The sequence below is a fragment of the Liolophura sinensis genome, chromosome 1, assembly GCF_032854445.1.
Source record: "Liolophura sinensis isolate JHLJ2023 chromosome 1, CUHK_Ljap_v2, whole genome shotgun sequence".
Lineage (NCBI taxonomy): Eukaryota > Metazoa > Mollusca > Polyplacophora > Chitonida > Chitonidae > Liolophura > Liolophura sinensis.
In genome coordinates this window covers 47,516,768-47,534,351 of record NC_088295.1, presented here as the reverse complement: position 1 = coordinate 47,534,351, position 17,584 = coordinate 47,516,768, and the positions used below count along the sequence as shown (strand labels likewise).

Below are 17,584 nucleotides of genomic sequence, written 5' to 3'. Positions count from 1 at the left end.
TTTAACCATTATTTGCCGAGAAGTCGCCAAATTTCTAAAGACGGCTGCGTTCGCCGGCTCGCGAGGACAACCTAAAAGAGGGCCATATTCACCGACCAGCGTTGTATATTTTTTCTGTATGTATTAAATATATCTGAGGAGTCAAGAAAGGACTGGTCATATTGTTACTAACCCTCGATCGCATGTATACATCCGGAGTTCGAGACTCGTGTGGGCAGATAGAAGTACTGGTTGACAATGTACCAGTATATAACTTTTTCTTGCCTTCATTTTCAAAAGAGCAGCTAACAACATGTGGAAAAACTTAAATTCCACATTCTTGCAAACTGAATCAAAAATGACTTACTAGTTCACCTATGGAAAGTAATTTTCTCCAAGCTCAATCACTTCGGTGGTCTAATCTAGTGGTTGAGAGACTGTGGATCAAACTAGGGTCGGGTCATACGAATTAATGACATAAAATGGTACATGTGGCTGTCTCGTTTGGCGCTCTGCACTGAGAGTTTGGAGCAATGAAACAGGACTGGTTGGCACTGTATCAGTATAATGTGACTGGGTGGGGTGTCATGTCTGGTGTCTTCGGCATGTTGCTTCAGTGGCGGCATGGAGTGCTCACTTTGGCGGCACGGACTCGCCCAGTCAAAAGAAGACACGGTATAATGATATGTACACACACCTGATGACTCCTCGTCGGCTGAAAAACGACTGAAAAATTGCTAAGTACTGCCGCACCTGGTCGTTATTACTGGGGAGTCTCTAATAACTTCACAGCCAGCAACTCAGGGTTATAACGCACATTATAATTTATGGTACTGTATTAACCTATTGCCAAGGGTTCTAGTAAGGTGCTTAATTAAGACAGTAACTAAGGAATCAACAGGTTCATAAACAACAGTGTAGGAATTCAACTGAACTTTCAGTTTTATTATATCAAAATACAATAAATTAAAACGATTTAAATTCGACAAATTTAGTCCAAGGATTCAAATTGGTCTCATTAAGTCCCTATACCTCACTGGCCAAAGTAGGGATCATCCCTCATCTCGGAAATAACAAGGTTGATGTGGCTAAAGGGGAAGGCACTGATCCACAGGAAAGAAACCGATTACACCAGGGATATATGTATCACCATATTTGGTGGAATGTCCCATCCATGTTAAAATACAATGGCCCTTCCATTAAAGTCTCGGCCGTCTTTTCATCCTATTGTTGACTGGTCGCAATTTGTCCAGGACCCCAGTGACTATTTTACCCATAGAGGGTAACTAAGTCAACTTCTAGGACTTCCAAAGGTAACCGTCCTAATTATAGGCTGCAGTAGGGATTCCCTCTTGGTTCAGTCGATCAACCACTAACCACCGAATTCCGTTGGGGTGACCAACACATCGGTTTAAATACGGGGAAGTCTGTAACCTTTGTTTGATTCAAGAATAATTCCACCGGCTGGATGCACTATACTGGATGTGTGGTGAGTACTTCTAAAGGTCCTTTCCAGGTATTAAAAACAGGATTTGAACCTAGAAACCCTCATAATCAAAGCTCTATGTTAGCCGTGAAATGTACAAGGAAGAATCACCGGATTCGGTAGTGACGTAATCGGAGTTCCATTTCTGCATACAAAATTAGCCATGTGCACGGCATATGTCTGTGTATCGATGTGTGACCCCGATAACTACAACAGGTTTAATTAAGTAATAACTTACGGTAGGTCGATCTGCAGCACTCAGCTGTTGTTGCGCCATGATCGGGAAATACTGAGGATAATTTTGCTATGTTCCGAGAGAGAATTTTGAATAACCGACATATTTTATTTCGCGGGCTCAGTTTACAGTACCCAACCATGACCTGTCGCCCCGTAATTCAACCAATCAAAAGAACAGTGTCAGTCACATCAACACTGCATTGCGTCATTCACTATGGAAACACGTGCGCGTGTGAGGATTGACCCTGAATGTGATCTCCATTCGAACCAAGTTCTTTCGCCGTGACGAACGAAAATGGAAGAAATCTGGTGAAATAAACTCGCCTGGTAAGTACCTCATGACCTAACAATAACCCCTTCAATCACATCAATCAGAATCAGATAAAGAGAGTATAGTGAGCCACGAACCTGAAGTGAAACTATAGTCTCTCTTCACCCTGTGTGTAAGAACAACAACAACTAGTAGTTAAATAAGAAAGATCCAGTCCAAGTATTTCAGGTAATCGAAATATATACCAAGAGCCATTAAAACAAAACATGTAACGATGTCATGTCGTTACAGTACGACAAAAAAGCCTCAGCATTCATTCATGCGTGTGTGCCGCGCGTCCGTCTTTGGACGCACAGTGGCAAACCGTCCGTAAAAACCCAGCGAGCTGTGGCTGAAGTACAGGTATCAATTCAAGCAAAATTGTTCGTAATTGTCTTCGTTGTGATAGATTCATCATACCAATTGGCAGCGTATTGCGTTGTTATACGGCCTGATATTTCGTATCTCAGTTCAATATTTTCACTCGCCTTTCGCGCGAAGAAAAGTTTAAGGTTTCTTGTTCTATATCCTGTGTTTGCCTAGCTGTAGGCCCCTATAATGTATTCAGGTAGTAAATAGTCGGTTAAAATTGTTTCATTTGACCCTATGTAATCAGGAAACACTTTACCCTTTGTAAAGCGGTGTTTCTCCTTCGGTTTCTAATCACAACCAGCCATTTTTTTTTCTTATACAGAAGCTCATGTTTCTTTTATTTACAGCCTACACTCAGCACATGGCGATGGTGCTGGTTATGTTTCTCTTCTGATTTCGGGGAAAGTCTATCAGTAAGCGCCTTACCGTTAAGGTTAGCTTCGTCTGTGAGACGCCTAATTGTGTCAAGCATGCAATCTTGCTTCACGTTTGGTCTGCTTACCGATCACGTTATGTTTAAAATTGTAGAACTTTAACATAACATTTCTTGTCGTCAGGGAGACCTTGTGCCATAATAAGCACTGGCCTGAACCGGCGGTATGGGAAAGGACTCCAGCGCCATAAAAGTAAGTTTCATGTTTTTAGAGTAAAGGGAAAGGTCTTACTTATGCTGTTGTTGTCAAAAATTTGTAATACTGCTGTAATTAAATGTTACATCAGTTTATGCACCACCAACACTCTCATATCAATATCAATCTAGAATTGTGCAAAGAAGGCATATCTCTCATGTATTATCAACAGAATTTACTGCAGCACTGGAATACTGTGTATTGTTTACATTTGTACTGCCTTAATAAATAATGCAAAGAAGCGGTCAAAGTATATCCTGTCCACTTATTACAGTCATCCCCCCCCCCCCCCAGAAAAATGCCGACAACAATGCCAAGCCCCATTGGAAGAAAATGCATCATATGTATCATCCTTTATCCCTTTCTGCCTATTCCTACATTTAAATATACACGCAGCTTTTACGTTTTAGAAACAGATTCACCACTGCGTCAAAATATTGCAATGAACCTGTTAATTTGCTGATGGTGGTAAGACAGTTACAAATAACAATATAAAGGTTCACTATCTTGATTTTATCCGAGTTCTGTTGTTACAGTATAAGAATCTCTTATGTAAGAAGAACAGCATCAAACAAATCTAAGACATGTATGTTATATGTATCTTATATATTACTCATATTTATCACCCAACAGTGTTACTTCCGGATGACGTCATGTTTTGAAATAGCATGAGCATAGCCCTAGTTGTCACAATCCCACCATCGCCAGAGAAGTTTTCGTCAAACATGTATGCGCTATGAAAAGAAGCTTTGTATACAAAGTTCGAAACCCACGACAGCAACATGTAAGAACATGTAAACAAAACTCATGCTGAAAACGTTTGGTTAACGCACAGTCGATTTATTTGCATGAATATGGAAGTGAACAAGCGTGCTAAGTTTTAAATTTGTCTGAATCTGTGAACTCAGTGCCTTATTTTTTTGGCAGGAAAACCAAAAGGTGAAGACATATACTGTTTGATCATCAGCAACTTGTATATACATATTTAGAACTCAGACTTAAAATGCCTACATGTACGTCAGGCAAAGTCGATTTGTTGATATGGATCAATATGAACAAATATGCTCAGTTTTAAATTTGTCTGATTCTGTCAGCTGTATGCCACTTTATATGCGGGAAAACCAAAAAGTGAATGTAGAAACCGGGAGATTATCATTGCACCTGTAAATTTCCAGGCTGTCAAACATCTCATCAGTGCTTTCCTGGAAATGCTCACTGTCCAGAAAAGGACGACAAAGATTTGCCAGGATGGCACCCCAGAGTGAGGCCGTGAGATTTGCGCTTGTGCTGTTCCGTGGCGAAGGTATTTAACCTTCAGGCCCAGCGTCTGGGGCCTGAACTACAGGGGGCTTGTACCGCAGGATGAGAACCACCTTCCTGTATAGTTCCGAGTAGGTTGGGTAAGTCACAAGTTCAGGATGAAAGATATCATTTAATACTATCGCTATATATCTCTATATTTCTTTGATATTTTAAAACTGCAACAAAACATATATACCCAGACTGTCACTGAAAAACCAAGAAATTGCGGCTTAACCACAACCCAATTTATCAAAACCAAAATTCATTACTACCATGTCCTTAATTCAGTCAGCTATAAATCTTTCTTTCTCAACAACTACTGGTTATACAAACTGTCCATCAAAAGTCTTCATTTTTTAAATTTACATTTACGTGCACTTTAATATCAAACTTGGATTAAGTACTTGCAATTCTAGTTGCGGAATGTATCTCTCTGTATCAAGCAAGTGTTGGGAGAGTTACTGAGAGAAACTGCTTCTAAGGTGTCTGATCGACGATAGGCCACTTTTGCCGCATTTTAACACGCATTAAATCCTCCCTGGCGTCAATCGATGTCAACCCAGTGGCTATACTCAACTACAATTCACAAACTAAATACATTTTCAGACAATGCACAGTGACTTGGTTAGTTCACTGTACTATGAAGGATGCCTGACAGACTATGATTTTTAAAAATGAATGAATTTTAAAAACATGACTTGCCAAAACATGACAAAACTGACCAACATTAATCAAGACCAAACTGTGACAGCAAGTAGAAGTAAAAATACACACATGAAAGTTCCAGTAAAGATATTTTTCTTGTTAACATTGATATTCGTACTGCAAATTAAAGACACAGTGCCTCGTTTGAACGCAAAATTGGCTGTTTCATCGTGAGGGCATTTTTGGTTTGTTATTACTAAGCAACCATCTCCGTTATAGCCATTTAACAGTTATGGGCGATTGGACCAGTTTTTATACTTCTGATTTGGGAATTTACAGAACTGTGCTGGAATTTTGAAATTTGCACTTTCTTATCGTACCTCTGTGGGGCCGATTCTCCGCCTTACCGTACCTTTCTTATTTTACTGATGGTGCTAAGCCAGTTCCAATGTACGGCCGGAATCTTGATTCCATTTCAGTATAAGAGTCACCTAGTATGTTATATGTACGTTATAATTACGCATATTTATCATCCAACAGAGTTTCTTCCGGATAACCCTGTGTTCGAGAACAGTAAAAGCAAGGCTGTAGTTGAGACAAGTTACCCAACTATCGATGGAGAAATTTTCGTCAAACATGTAAGCGTTATCGAAAGAAACTTAAAATACGAAGTTCGAAAAGCACAACAGCAACGTGTACATATATTTATAACATGTAAGCAAAATTCCAACTTAAAACGCTTGCCTCAGGTTTGTTTATACGGATCTCTGACTGAACAAATGTGTCAAGTTTTAAATTTGTCTGACTCAACTGTATGCCACTTTTTTGCAAGGAAAACCGAAAGGTGAACAACGATATCGAGAGATTTTGGTTGGACCTGTGACGACCACATTTCTGGCAATCAGACAAGTGATCAGTACCTTTCTTGATTCGTATTCCAAAGAGAGACCAAAAATGGACAACGAAGATGGGCCCGGACCAGACCCAGAGTTTGTTGGGGTGGCCACAGAGGCCTTCAGGTTTGCGGCCGTTCTGGCCCTGGGGGAGGGCATCAACCTCCAAGTCCAGCGTCTGGGGCCAGCCAGAGGCCTGATCCGGGAGGTCTTTTACCAGACATATCATGTAATCTACAGGGAGTTTGTACTCGGGGATGAGGGCACAACCTGAGTAAGTTCCGAGTAGGTTGGGTAAGTCACGAGTTGTTCAGGATGAAAGATTTCATTTAATACTATCGCCATATATCTCTATACTTCTATGATATTTCTAAACTGCAACAAAAGATATATACCCAGGCTGTCACTGAAAAACCAAGAAATTGTGGCTTAACCACAACCTAATTTATCACAACCAAAATTCATTACTACCATTCATTCAGCTGTAAAACTTTGATTCTCAACAACTGCTGGTTATAAAAGCTGTCCCATCAAAAGTCTTCACTTTTTAAATTTAAATTTACGTGCACTTTAATATCAAACCTGAATTAAATACGTCCAGTGCTTCACGCGCATCCTCTCTGGTGTCAATCGATGTCAACCGAGTGGTCCCTATAATCAACTAATCGTGTTGCTTGACACAAAGAGTTACATTCGGCAACTGCTTGGAGTTGAAATGTTCTGCTTAAAAACTGGTTAATTGCCAGGCCAGTTTTGGCAAGCCTGTATAGTTGGTTCCTGGATTCAGCCTTTATAATCCTGCACCTCATGGCCTCCTAATTCTACCGAATTCGCTATGTCAATTAATGGTAGCTATCTGTCTGTCTGTGCTTACCTGAATGAATACATTCTAATTTTAACACAAATGGATGGTTTTGAAGTGTTATGATTATTTAGATATTAAAAAGCCTCTTGTACCTATATATTGTAAGAGATTTATGCATATAACTTAGGGTTTAATTTTCTATTAATATACCCAACATATATTACAATAATAATGGATTTAATTTTCTGTTAATATACCCAACATATATTACAATAATAATGAAGTCTAGGCATCACTATGTAAATGTTTCACATGGCATGTGGATCATAATCCCGGCATGTGGATCAAAAGTTTATTATTACTATGTGCCTTAAGCAGTATGTATTACAAGTTTACACTCTGAAGCACATTGTCCATGTGACACCCAAGTGGCGGAGCTGTTAAGGCTTATGTCATGCTTGCTCCGTTAGCACCACTGAAGAGGTCATTTTCTGTGGCTGCCTATAGTCCACATGTTTAGCTGTTTTTTTCTTTTTTCTTCTTTCGGAAATTGGTTTAGCTGGTTATTTCAATGCCCCAGGAAGAAGACACCATGCTATCACTGACTGGTAGGAATACAAAATCATGTGCGATGAGATGATGGCCGTTTTGTAGACGTGACTATGTTGCCCTCTCCAGGGCTGGGGTTGTATGTTCGTGAAAGGAACTAGAACGCAGTGTTTTCTGTAAATAGACAAAAAGGCATTTGATTTATTAAGTACACTCGGTACAGATATAGTTTGGTGGAGTGACAATTTTTTCATTTTTTAAAATTAAATTAATGGAATATAAAGAAATGAAAATAATAAAAAAGCTGTGAAATCAAAAAAATAATGCGTTTTGGTGCTCTGCATATCTTGGATATATGAGTCCCACCACTCTAATGTATGTGATGTTTATGGAATATTACTACACTGATAATAGAGTTTATCTGTCTCTTATAGCAAACAAGTCAGCATTTTCTATCGAAACAAGAGTTTACTTAGTCGGCTCATTCTACATTTAGGCTTTGATTTATTAATTTATTTACTTATTTATTTATTTGTTTATTGATTTGACTGGTATTTTACACCGTACTCAAGAATATTTCACTTATGCGACGGCGGCCAGTGATATGGTGGACGGAAACCACGACCTTCCGCGGATTTATTTAGGCTTTAACCAGTTAGCCCGCGCGACACGCCCGGCAGACGGCTCGATCTCTAAACTTCTATAACATGAAAATCCCTACTACCCATGACTTAAACTTGACTTGAAAATCTTCAAAATGCATCTCACAGTATTGTTTGATAATAATTCAAAGTTTACATTACCTGTAAGTAGACAACAGGACGCTTTTTTTCGGACCAACCGCAGGAATAAGTACAGTCGGTACGGAGATTGTTTTGCTGGAGCGATGACGTCATTCCCAGTGTCTATCAATATCATTACTTCTACAATATTTATGGACACGGACTAGAGCGAAAACATCTTACCCATAATCCGTCATGACCAAGGATCAAAAAGGTAGCTTCCATCCTTTCTACTTCAGCAAATATACATCGGTTGCTCTTGAAAAACATTAAAAATAAAAGAAAACCACTTCCGGAAATGTCAGTTTTTAGGACAGTTTGTAACAAAGGGAATAAATCTGAGGGTGTATTATCATTGTATAATGAGTTACTTCCCCTGAATTTTTCATCCATTGTTGTCATACATCTATCATACCCCGTAGCCATCCTGGCATAAGGTCTTTTGGAAATTATAAAATTTGTTATGTGTTCCTATTTTCTTTTTTCCTTTTTTTTTCTTTTTTGTATTTTCTTGATGGTTTACACTTTGTTCAGGAATATGTCATTTATATGATGTACGGCGGCCGGCATATTGGGATGAGAGGAAACCGGGGTGAATTTGAGGGAACTCACCACCTCGTAATCTTACTAGATAAGCCTACCCCATAACCGATAACATAATTAACCATGCTAATGAAAGCTTATGCGTACATCAGGATACATTTTTACGCAGTGTCACCTGTTGTGTCAGTGAAACGTAAGGTAATGGCGAAACTAAATGGGGCTTACCAGTAAACATAGATCTGTGTCGACAGGTTATACACACAGTAGCATCACCAATAGGCCTAGATCTGGATACTGAAGAAATACTCAAAAATTTCATTCATTCGCCTATAACATTCCTTGTGTCTTCCTATCATCACTGGAAAGTGTTGATAGCTTCTCTTTGCATGATTCTTTCCGAAACTCGTACGTACGTTCTTATTATTATTTTATTTTTTTTTGGGGGGGGGGGGTGTTAAACGTTAAAAGGTTAGGCGGTTTGTCAGGTTTCTGGCGACGGTCCGGATTTTGTTGAGAATCCTGTTTTAATTAGAGAGACAACATTATGTCGGATAGTTTACGTGAATAAGCTCATATTTTCTTTGTTTATGTAGGCTAAACATACGGTACTCTATAACATACACTCTTCCGTAGTCTTTTAACAGTATAGAGTTTAAGTGTCTGAGATAAGTTCACGCTTTATCGGCTATAATTAAGTTGTCCTGAATAGATAGTTGAGCTATGTAGGCTACCGCACATACTTGTGAAAACTGGGATACTGTAAGGACGTGCATGAACAGGTAATGTGAAGTGAAATGTTTTACGCCGTACGCAAGAATATTTGACTTATACGACAGCTACCAGCATCATGGTGGGAGAAAATCGGACAGAGCGCAGGGGAAACCGCAGGTTGCTTGCAGACTTGAACTCAAATCCGCCGTGGTAAGAGGCTCATTGTAACGCGCTAACTACTAGACAACTATTGGATCACTGAATTAGCGATTAGGATGGGGTACTGTCTTGGGGGCTATCAGCTCCCACCCAAAAAATTCCACAAGCTCTAAATACAAAGAATTTAATATGATGTGATTACGAAAGAACAAATCATGGAAGTTATTCATGATTGTGAACTTAATGTTCTATTCGCTATGTATTGGCCTACATGTACATACATATATACCGAACAAGTTTTTTTTTTCTTTTTCTGGCAAATGCTTTAAGAAAATTTCTTTACCTGATCCCTCACATAGAATGAGTTAAAAAGAAAGAGCCGATCACCACTCCACCAGTCACCACCAACTCACTCCCACCGTTTACACCGGTCCTCCACCGTGAATAGTGTTGCTTATCCTGATTGCTGTTGCTTATCCTAGCTGTAGGGCCATCGGTACAAGGGATATAACTCTTGCAGACATTTGTTCGTTTTGCCTTCTTTGTCGGTTAAGCATGGCGACGTTGTAAAGGTACAAGTGAGACGATATGAAGAATAGCACACGTATATAGCGGTACAGTCGTGTTTTACTGATCATTGCTTAATTGTTTTTATGAGTATAGTTTTGTACATGTCACCTACTCTATTAATGGCGTTGATTTGGATTCGTAACGCAGATTACTTTTACACATGATTAACTCTGATCTCCCATGAAGATACTCACTGCGGGCTGCGATGTTGGGTGACGGAGTTGTTCCCCTTTCATACTGAATTGTTAATCGTTGCTTCACACTCGTTTTCGTCTACACAGGAAATATTTTATTTGAATTATTTGATTAGTGTTTTACGCCGTAGTCAAGAATATTTCACTTCTGTGACGGCGGCCAGCATTATGGTGGGAGGAAACCCGACAGAGCCCGGGAGATACGCAGGACCATTCGCAGGTTGCTGAGAGATCTTCCCACGTACGGCCGAAGAGGAAGCCAGCGTGAGCTGGACTTGAACTCACAGCGACATCAAATTATGTGCAGTAATGTCTAGAATGTATGAAAAGTCCGCCGGTCAAATAAAAGAAATGCTCATTTTCATTTGCAGGGTGGTAATTACAAAAGAAATGGATGTACAGGAGATCTATCGTGCAGATGCGGATGGTAACACCATACACCAGCTTGAGATTGATGGTCTGATTCTCCCCGTGTTACCCGGCCTCCCCGAGCGGCTAGCCCAGCTTCAGAACTTTAGGCCTCGAAGTAATGACATCTTCCTGTTTGCCTTTCCCAAATCAGGTTTGTCAACTGATTTTTAGGTGTTCGTTACCAGTTTTTCTCAGCATCAGTTATTAACTGCGTGGTGGGTAGCGGACTGTGGTCTGGTGGTTGAAGGTACTTCAAGGTGCACGAGGTGCAGGCTCAAACCCTTCCTTGGACAGCGATTTTATAAATTTACTTGCTTTCACACACTCAAGGCCGTGATTAAACCCGTACCTCGCGCGACCCTGCGATGGAAAGACAAGCACCTATAACAATCAGTCAAACGAACACGAGAAACTCCAGTAAGAAGCTGAGCCTCGTGGTTCCGAGCAACTGAATATTTTCGCTAGAATGGCATACAGTTCCATATAAACTGACTCGAGCTCATCATTACTTATCTGTCATTATAACATCATTGATTGCATTTATTTATTTATTTGTTTGATTTTTCGCCATACTCAGGAATATTTCACTTATACGACGGCTGCCATCATTATGGAGAGGGGGGGGGGGGGGGCAGAGCTCTGGAGAAACCTACGACCATTCGCAGGTTGTTGGCAGAACTTCTCACGTACGAAGGGAGAGGAAGCCAGCATAAACTGGACTTGTACTCACAGCGATTTCATTGGTGATATTCTAGGCTATGACCACTGGGCGATGGAAACCCCCACCCCCTCCCCCCTCCACCGTTACATTCAAATGGGGTTTTTTTTCTTCTATTCTTTTGTGCCCTCAGGAACTCACTGGACATGGGAAATGCTCAATATGCTTCTGCGTGGACAGACTGAGTTCATGTCTTACAGCAAAGATCAAATCATGTTCGAGTTTGTCGATCAGCACGTCATTGACTCCAAACCGGCACCAAGAGTAATCAACAGTCATCTCCCCTTCCCACTGATTCCCAGAAGTGTGCTCAATACGGGCAACAAAATCATCCACGTGATGAGAAACCCGAAGGATGTGGCTGTGTCGTGCTACAACCACCACTACAGCATGTATTCTGTGTGGAAATACGACGGGAACTGGGGGGCTTATCTACAGCTCTTCCTGCAAGGACACGGTACGTACAGGAGCAATTTATTTTATGGCTGAGAAATCACTAACATGAAGTATATGTCAAGTGAAAGGCCATTAACCTTTGTTCGTAGAAAATAGTTCCATTTATTTTTTTTAATAATATTTTCATCCTGCTAAAACGCATTTGAATACTTTTGGATTCTACGGTATCCTTTTGGACCACATTGGGATCAGTGACGTCACATGAGGTTTTTGCCACCTATCAGACATGGACTGCCATACATTTCATCATTTAAATGCATATACATATAAATTTATGAATACATTCGCCAAATGGACCTTAAAACGAGCTATATGAAGCAAAAAATGTGGAAGTGACTCCAATGATACCCATTGGTTCACCACAGATCACGGCAGAGTCTGATGTCTTAAAACCATTTTACTTGGGTGGAAAAATTCTACAAATATAAACAGAACTATTTTCCTGGCCAGTGTTCAATGGTCTTTCAAATGATACATACATGTGCTTTATTTGAGTGTAATGTTTGCCTTTTATAGGAAAGTTTGGAATTCGGACTCTTTTGGCGTTGAAGGTAAGGTGTTCCAGAGACATAAATGACACATCTGTCCTTTAGGAACTCGTATTCACAAACGTGTAGCTCCTCAAATTTCTCCATTGTTCAGCTACACCAAAGTGCTTTTTGTGAACCTTTTCTTTTTAGGTGCCTATGTTATCTGTTCTCGTAAATATGAACCAAAAAAAAAGTGCCCAACATTTTTTAAAGGTATGTTACAGTATAGGATTTTTCAGCTTTAGTGATAAAACAGTTCGATTTCGAAGTTCCTCTATTGGTGTTTAACGGCGCAATCAAGAAGTTTGATGATGGCGACTTGGTGCATGTGTGAAGGAAAGAATAGAGGCGTGGGTAAAACACCACCATTTGCCGGGTACCGGATAAACCTGTCTCAGTCGAAGCAGTGAAATCTGGATTCGAGCAGGCGGCTTCATCATTACTCATGGGCCCGATAAATCCAACGGGGTTTCTGTACAACAACTACAAAAAATATATCAACACGTTGAATTCTTTCCTTTCTTCGTCTGTGTAATATTTTATTTCTATTCATTTTTTGTGTTTGTTTTAATTTGTTAGGCACTGTGAAAACAATGACAAATATGTTTGAAAATATATGAAATCAGTTTATTAGAAGAGCTTTATTGGGCATAATTTTGTGTACAATGACATTTTATCATCTCAAAGCGCAATTCTGTGAAGAACACTGTGGCGGAAACTATAAAAGAGTTAATCTGATATTATATATACAGATTGTGGTATAAGCCATTATATTATAATGAAAAAAGCTCAGTATTATATCTGATAAACTGTTGTCCTGAAAAAAAAAACATTCATTGAGTAGGTTCACGGGACAATAATCGTAACTCACCATCGAGTTAGCAGTTTCCTGGTTTTGATTTTGTCTGCAACAAGAAAAGTGGGGTGCATTTCACTAACATGATTGAAATACGGTATGCCAAATCAGGCATTATTACCACAATTGTGACCAATTAACTATTCCAAATGTCATACTGGTGTTTCTTTTGGACTCACTTTGCCTTTTTCGGTCTTGTTCCAACAACAGTGGGATGGTGCTGTGCAGGGGAAGGTTGGTTTGGCTACGTCAGAGAATGGGAAGAGGGTAAAAAACACCACCCAGGCGTCCCCATACTGTTCATATACTACGAGGATCTTCAGCAGGTTAGCAATAGATTGCATTGCAAGTAACGCATATGTTTCGTTTGCTAAAGGAAAAATTAAACAAACTGGCGATGTTTGGATAATCTCCTTTTACCAAAAAGAGAAAGCTAGAAAGCTAGTTTTCTCCTACATTAAAAAAATGGAGTTTCTATACGAAAGGCATATGCATACAGTCATGCGTTATTGAAAAAAAAAAAGAAACCTATCCCAAACTGGAAAATTTACAAGACGATCTTTCTCTTAAATCTTGTGAAAATGCTAACATTGTGAACAAAACTAAATGTAGTTACATTCAAACTTCTTGACACGAAGTGCTTTCTTCGGTTTCCTTACTTATATTCATTGAAACATTGCCGCCAATGACAGACATTTCTACCTCCTAAGACATTGCCTTGGTCTTGTGCGGGTTTTATTTCAACACTTCTAGCCACTGCAGAATTGCTTAAAGGTCAGTGTGAAGGAAGTTTTTGTTGCAAGTCATAAGCATAATTTGAGTGAAATATGTAGTCTGGTGGAGGTAGCAGTTGTGTAGGGTGGAGCATGCGCCGCGAACACTTCGATAGGCCTATTTAGGTATGTTGGTGTGTTTCGCTTATTAATGTGCAATCATTAATTGTCTAGGATCCAATGGGCACTATTAAAACACTAGCGGACTTTCTTGATGTACAGTACGATGACACTTTTTATCAAGAAATCATTCAGAAGTGTTCGTTTGACTCTATGCGGGAGGTAAAGAATCAAGTCTACTCCCCAAGCGAAAAAGCCCTCTGGCGGGACAACTCCCCAAGAATATTTCGAAAGGGTAAGTAACTCATAATGGAGTAGTTGCAAAATATGTCAATATGCCTTTGTGTCTTTAAGAACAAATATTAAAGGCTTAAACCATAAAAAAATCATTCCGCCTGTATATAAATATAACCGAAATTAGTGAACAAGTATCACTAATCACAACTATTTTTACATAAATGCGAAACGAGAAAATGTACACATATTTATATATAACATTTAGGCCCACTATATTTATTTATTTATTTGATTGGTCTTTAACACCATACTCAAGAATATTTCACTTATACGACGGTGGCCAGCATTAGGGTGGGAGGAAACCGGGCAGAGCCCAGAGGAAACAGACCAGCATCCGCAGGTTGTGGGCAGACCTTACCGCGTACGTCCGGAGAGGAAGCCATCATGAGCTGGACTTGAACTCACTCGGCCCAATGACCCATCTTCATCAGATAGAGTATACCCTCCGAGATGATTACTAAACAATCCACATTCTCTAATTGTCTGTATTTGCCATTAATATCTCAAACTTTCAGTAAATACAAAACTCGTACATGTACATGTACCATTATAGTATTGATACTAAAGTTTGAAAACGTTACAACGCGAACCGCTTTATAAATTTTAGAAACTTTATTAGAGATTTCGAACCTTAACACGTGAACAGATGAGGCTGATATTTTGTGAATGGTAATTATTTGGGTCATTCTAAAATAATAGCAAGAAAAGGATTGGTGTATTCATGATCGATTTTTTTGCCAAAATCTCCGGTTTATATAACCCCAATCTGTCCCCCCCCCCACCTTCCCCCCTCTACCTCCACCAACACAACTCCCCACACTGTTTCCTTAAATGTCGGTTAACCTAGTTGTCTGTTCTTTTCTTCTACAGGAAAGGCTGGTAACTGGAAGGAATGGTTCACAGTTCAACAGAATGAAATATTTAACCGGGTGTTTCAAGAAAAAATGAACAATTCGACGTTGAAGTTTGACATGTATATGTAATACGGAGATTTAACTACTGGCTATATTTTGATATTTAATGCATGTATGGGTTACCTGTTGGATCAGCGGTTGGAGACAAAAATCCTGTAAATTTGGGGAATAATTGCCACACCTCGCTGCAAACAGAAATTTCGTGAAAAAAATTATACCATCGACTTCTTTTCGTACTTCCATAATTGCGTAAAAAATTTTCCTGGAAAATACCGTCTGCGATTGGCACTTGGTTGGTAACAGTTGGTTTTTCAGGCCATATTGTCCCAACTTTCAACATCTACAGAAGTAGTACATGCGATGCTAGATGGAGTCACTCCCCCCCCCCCCCCCACCGAATAAAGTGGTATCAACTAAACAGAACAACTGGAAATGGCAACAGCAATGCATCCTATGCCAAGAGATTTAGCTGTATGATTTCATATATGAACTTGATTTAACAACGAGAAAATAACATCAATACATCCTCCATATTTATATTTAGCCATCTGATTTCACATTAACCTGATTTCACAGCTGGAAATGCAAATAATACACGCTATCAATCGATTTAATCGTCTTTTGTCGTAAATCAGTTAAGCAATACAGAAAGCAAAGCGCGTATGACACATCATAAACGCTTTATCAGTCGATCAAAAGATGGTATCTATTATATTTATATAAACACAAAACAATAGAAATCCTCAGACAGAATTTATGTAAATGGTGACAGGCGTCTGTATGCTGTATAACCCAGCCGCCATTCCGTACCTAACAGTGGCCAACTCCTTTTTCATAACTTAACGGTTATCTGAAAAGCGATAACTTACACGAAAGCACCGTTCTGTAGGTTAAAAAAAAACATGACCACAAAACGAGAAGTGTAAGAGCATATATAAGGACTTGTGCTGAAATGGCAATTCAGAAAGCGACTGGTCGTAAACGTTTGTCGGGTAAACATACCACATAGTAAATAAAACAGTTACATTATACATCCCCATATGTACTAGACTGATTTGATGTGTTCTAAATGAGGAATCGTGGAGTACTTCATTCGAGTGGATAAAACCTGACATACTTGCTTCTCCCACCAACTTGTCACATTTATTTATAGATACATGTGTGCCAGAGCGATTTTTTTCTTGGAAGGTGTCAGGTATATGTTGTGCGGGACACTAGAACCCTGCGTCAAAGTGGAGGAAGCAAGAGAACAGTTATCTATCATCTCAGCTATCACATCACTGTTATTTCTGTTTCCGTATCAATTTCATGTCAATTGGTCTCCATTGAAATTTCTTAATCAGGGGCCTCCGTGGCTGAGTCGGTTAGCGCGCTAGCGCAGCGTAATGACCCAAGAGTCTCTCACCAATGCGGTCGCTTTGAGTTCAAGTCCAGCTTATGCTGCCTTCCTCTACGGCCGTACGTGGGAAGGTCTGCAGCAACCTGCGCTCTGCCTGGTTTCCTCCGTAATGCTGGCCGCCGTCGTATAAGTGAAATATTCTTGAGTACGGCGTAAAACACCAATCAAATAAATAAATAAATAAATAATTTCTTAATCAAAAAGTTTCATACCTCAGTAACTCTCAGCGAATCAACATTCATGTCATTTGGTCTTCATTGTAGTTTCTAAGTTAAACATTTTCATACCTCAGTTACTCTCAACGAATCAATAACTGTTTTATTGTTATAAACATTCAGATACATAAGTCTTATGTAAACAGACAAAAGGCATTGTAACCCCACAAAATAATAAATGAAATAATTATCAATGAAAAATGTGTAAACAAAGCGCCACGATATTCGCGAGGTATGTCTTTCTTCATCAGTACAGCACTGAATAGTTCATGTAAATTCTTCAGTAGTATCAAAGTACAGGCCCCCATTTACAGCAGCATGAATAATTAAAGAAACAACAACGTTAATACAATTAATGCGCGAACAGGCTTTGGGGATACTTTGTCTACCAGACTCCTGGCAACACATAGTACGGCAAAAATCGTTTATTTAACTAATCAATATTTAACCGAATGCCCCCATTGCAGGTAAACGCGCCAACTTACAAAGTCAATCTTAATACCTACAAGCTCGTAATTAAATTCATAGACAATACAAGCCATCCCTTTTTGATCTGATGTTTGGCGATCAATTATATTATTGTTTGTACTACCATTTGTACAATGTGAAATTCAAGCCATTCAGCTATCTTGTTTACTTGCACGCCAAATACCTCGTGTGTAAAAGAGGGCCTAGAGGTAAAGTGTATACCAGGAGATAGAATTGGATCGCGTAGTTATTGAAGGTCTCTCTTTGTCCACGACAGGTGAGATGTATATATATTTCAGTTTTTGTTTACAGGATTGTAAA

The 17,584-nt window shown here is 39.4% G+C and overlaps 1 protein-coding gene and 1 long non-coding RNA gene across 3 annotated transcripts; both read left to right on the top strand.

The window, feature by feature from the left end:
• The first annotated feature begins 1,936 nt into the window (after window positions 1-1,936).
• LOC135462163 (uncharacterized) lies at window positions 1,937-4,342 on the top strand. Its single transcript, XR_010443439.1, has 4 exons — window positions 1,937-2,029; window positions 2,942-3,010; window positions 3,647-3,797; window positions 4,189-4,342. It is a non-coding gene; the product is annotated as an uncharacterized LOC135462163 (long non-coding RNA).
• A 5,642-nt stretch (window positions 4,343-9,984) lies between these two features.
• Window positions 9,985-15,561, top strand: LOC135461673 (sulfotransferase 1B1-like). Of its 2 annotated transcripts, none has more exons than XM_064738865.1 (6): window positions 9,985-10,016; window positions 10,538-10,692; window positions 11,429-11,752; window positions 13,348-13,463; window positions 14,085-14,265; window positions 15,138-15,561. In XM_064738865.1, exons 2-6 carry the CDS (start codon window positions 10,557-10,559, stop codon window positions 15,248-15,250), a joined length of 870 nt encoding a protein of 289 aa, XP_064594935.1. In that variant the 5' UTR covers window positions 9,985-10,016; window positions 10,538-10,556; the 3' UTR covers window positions 15,251-15,561. The 2 variants fall into 2 exon arrangements, with proteins under 2 accessions (XP_064594935.1, XP_064594934.1); XM_064738864.1 differs by having other exon boundaries at window positions 10,538-10,728.
• Window positions 15,562-17,584: the final 2,023 nt, after the last annotated feature.

Coding starts and splice junctions, on each gene's coding strand:
- LOC135461673 (XM_064738864.1), top strand. CDS start 10,557: ATGGATGTACAGGAGATCTATCGTGCAGATGCGGATGGTAACACCATA. Junction 10,729..11,428: donor GTTTGCCTTTCCCAAATCAG/GTTTGTCAACTG, acceptor TTGTGCCCTCAG/GAACTCACTGGACATGGGAA. Junction 13,464..14,084: donor ACTACGAGGATCTTCAGCAG/GTTAGCAATAGA, acceptor TTAATTGTCTAG/GATCCAATGGGCACTATTAA.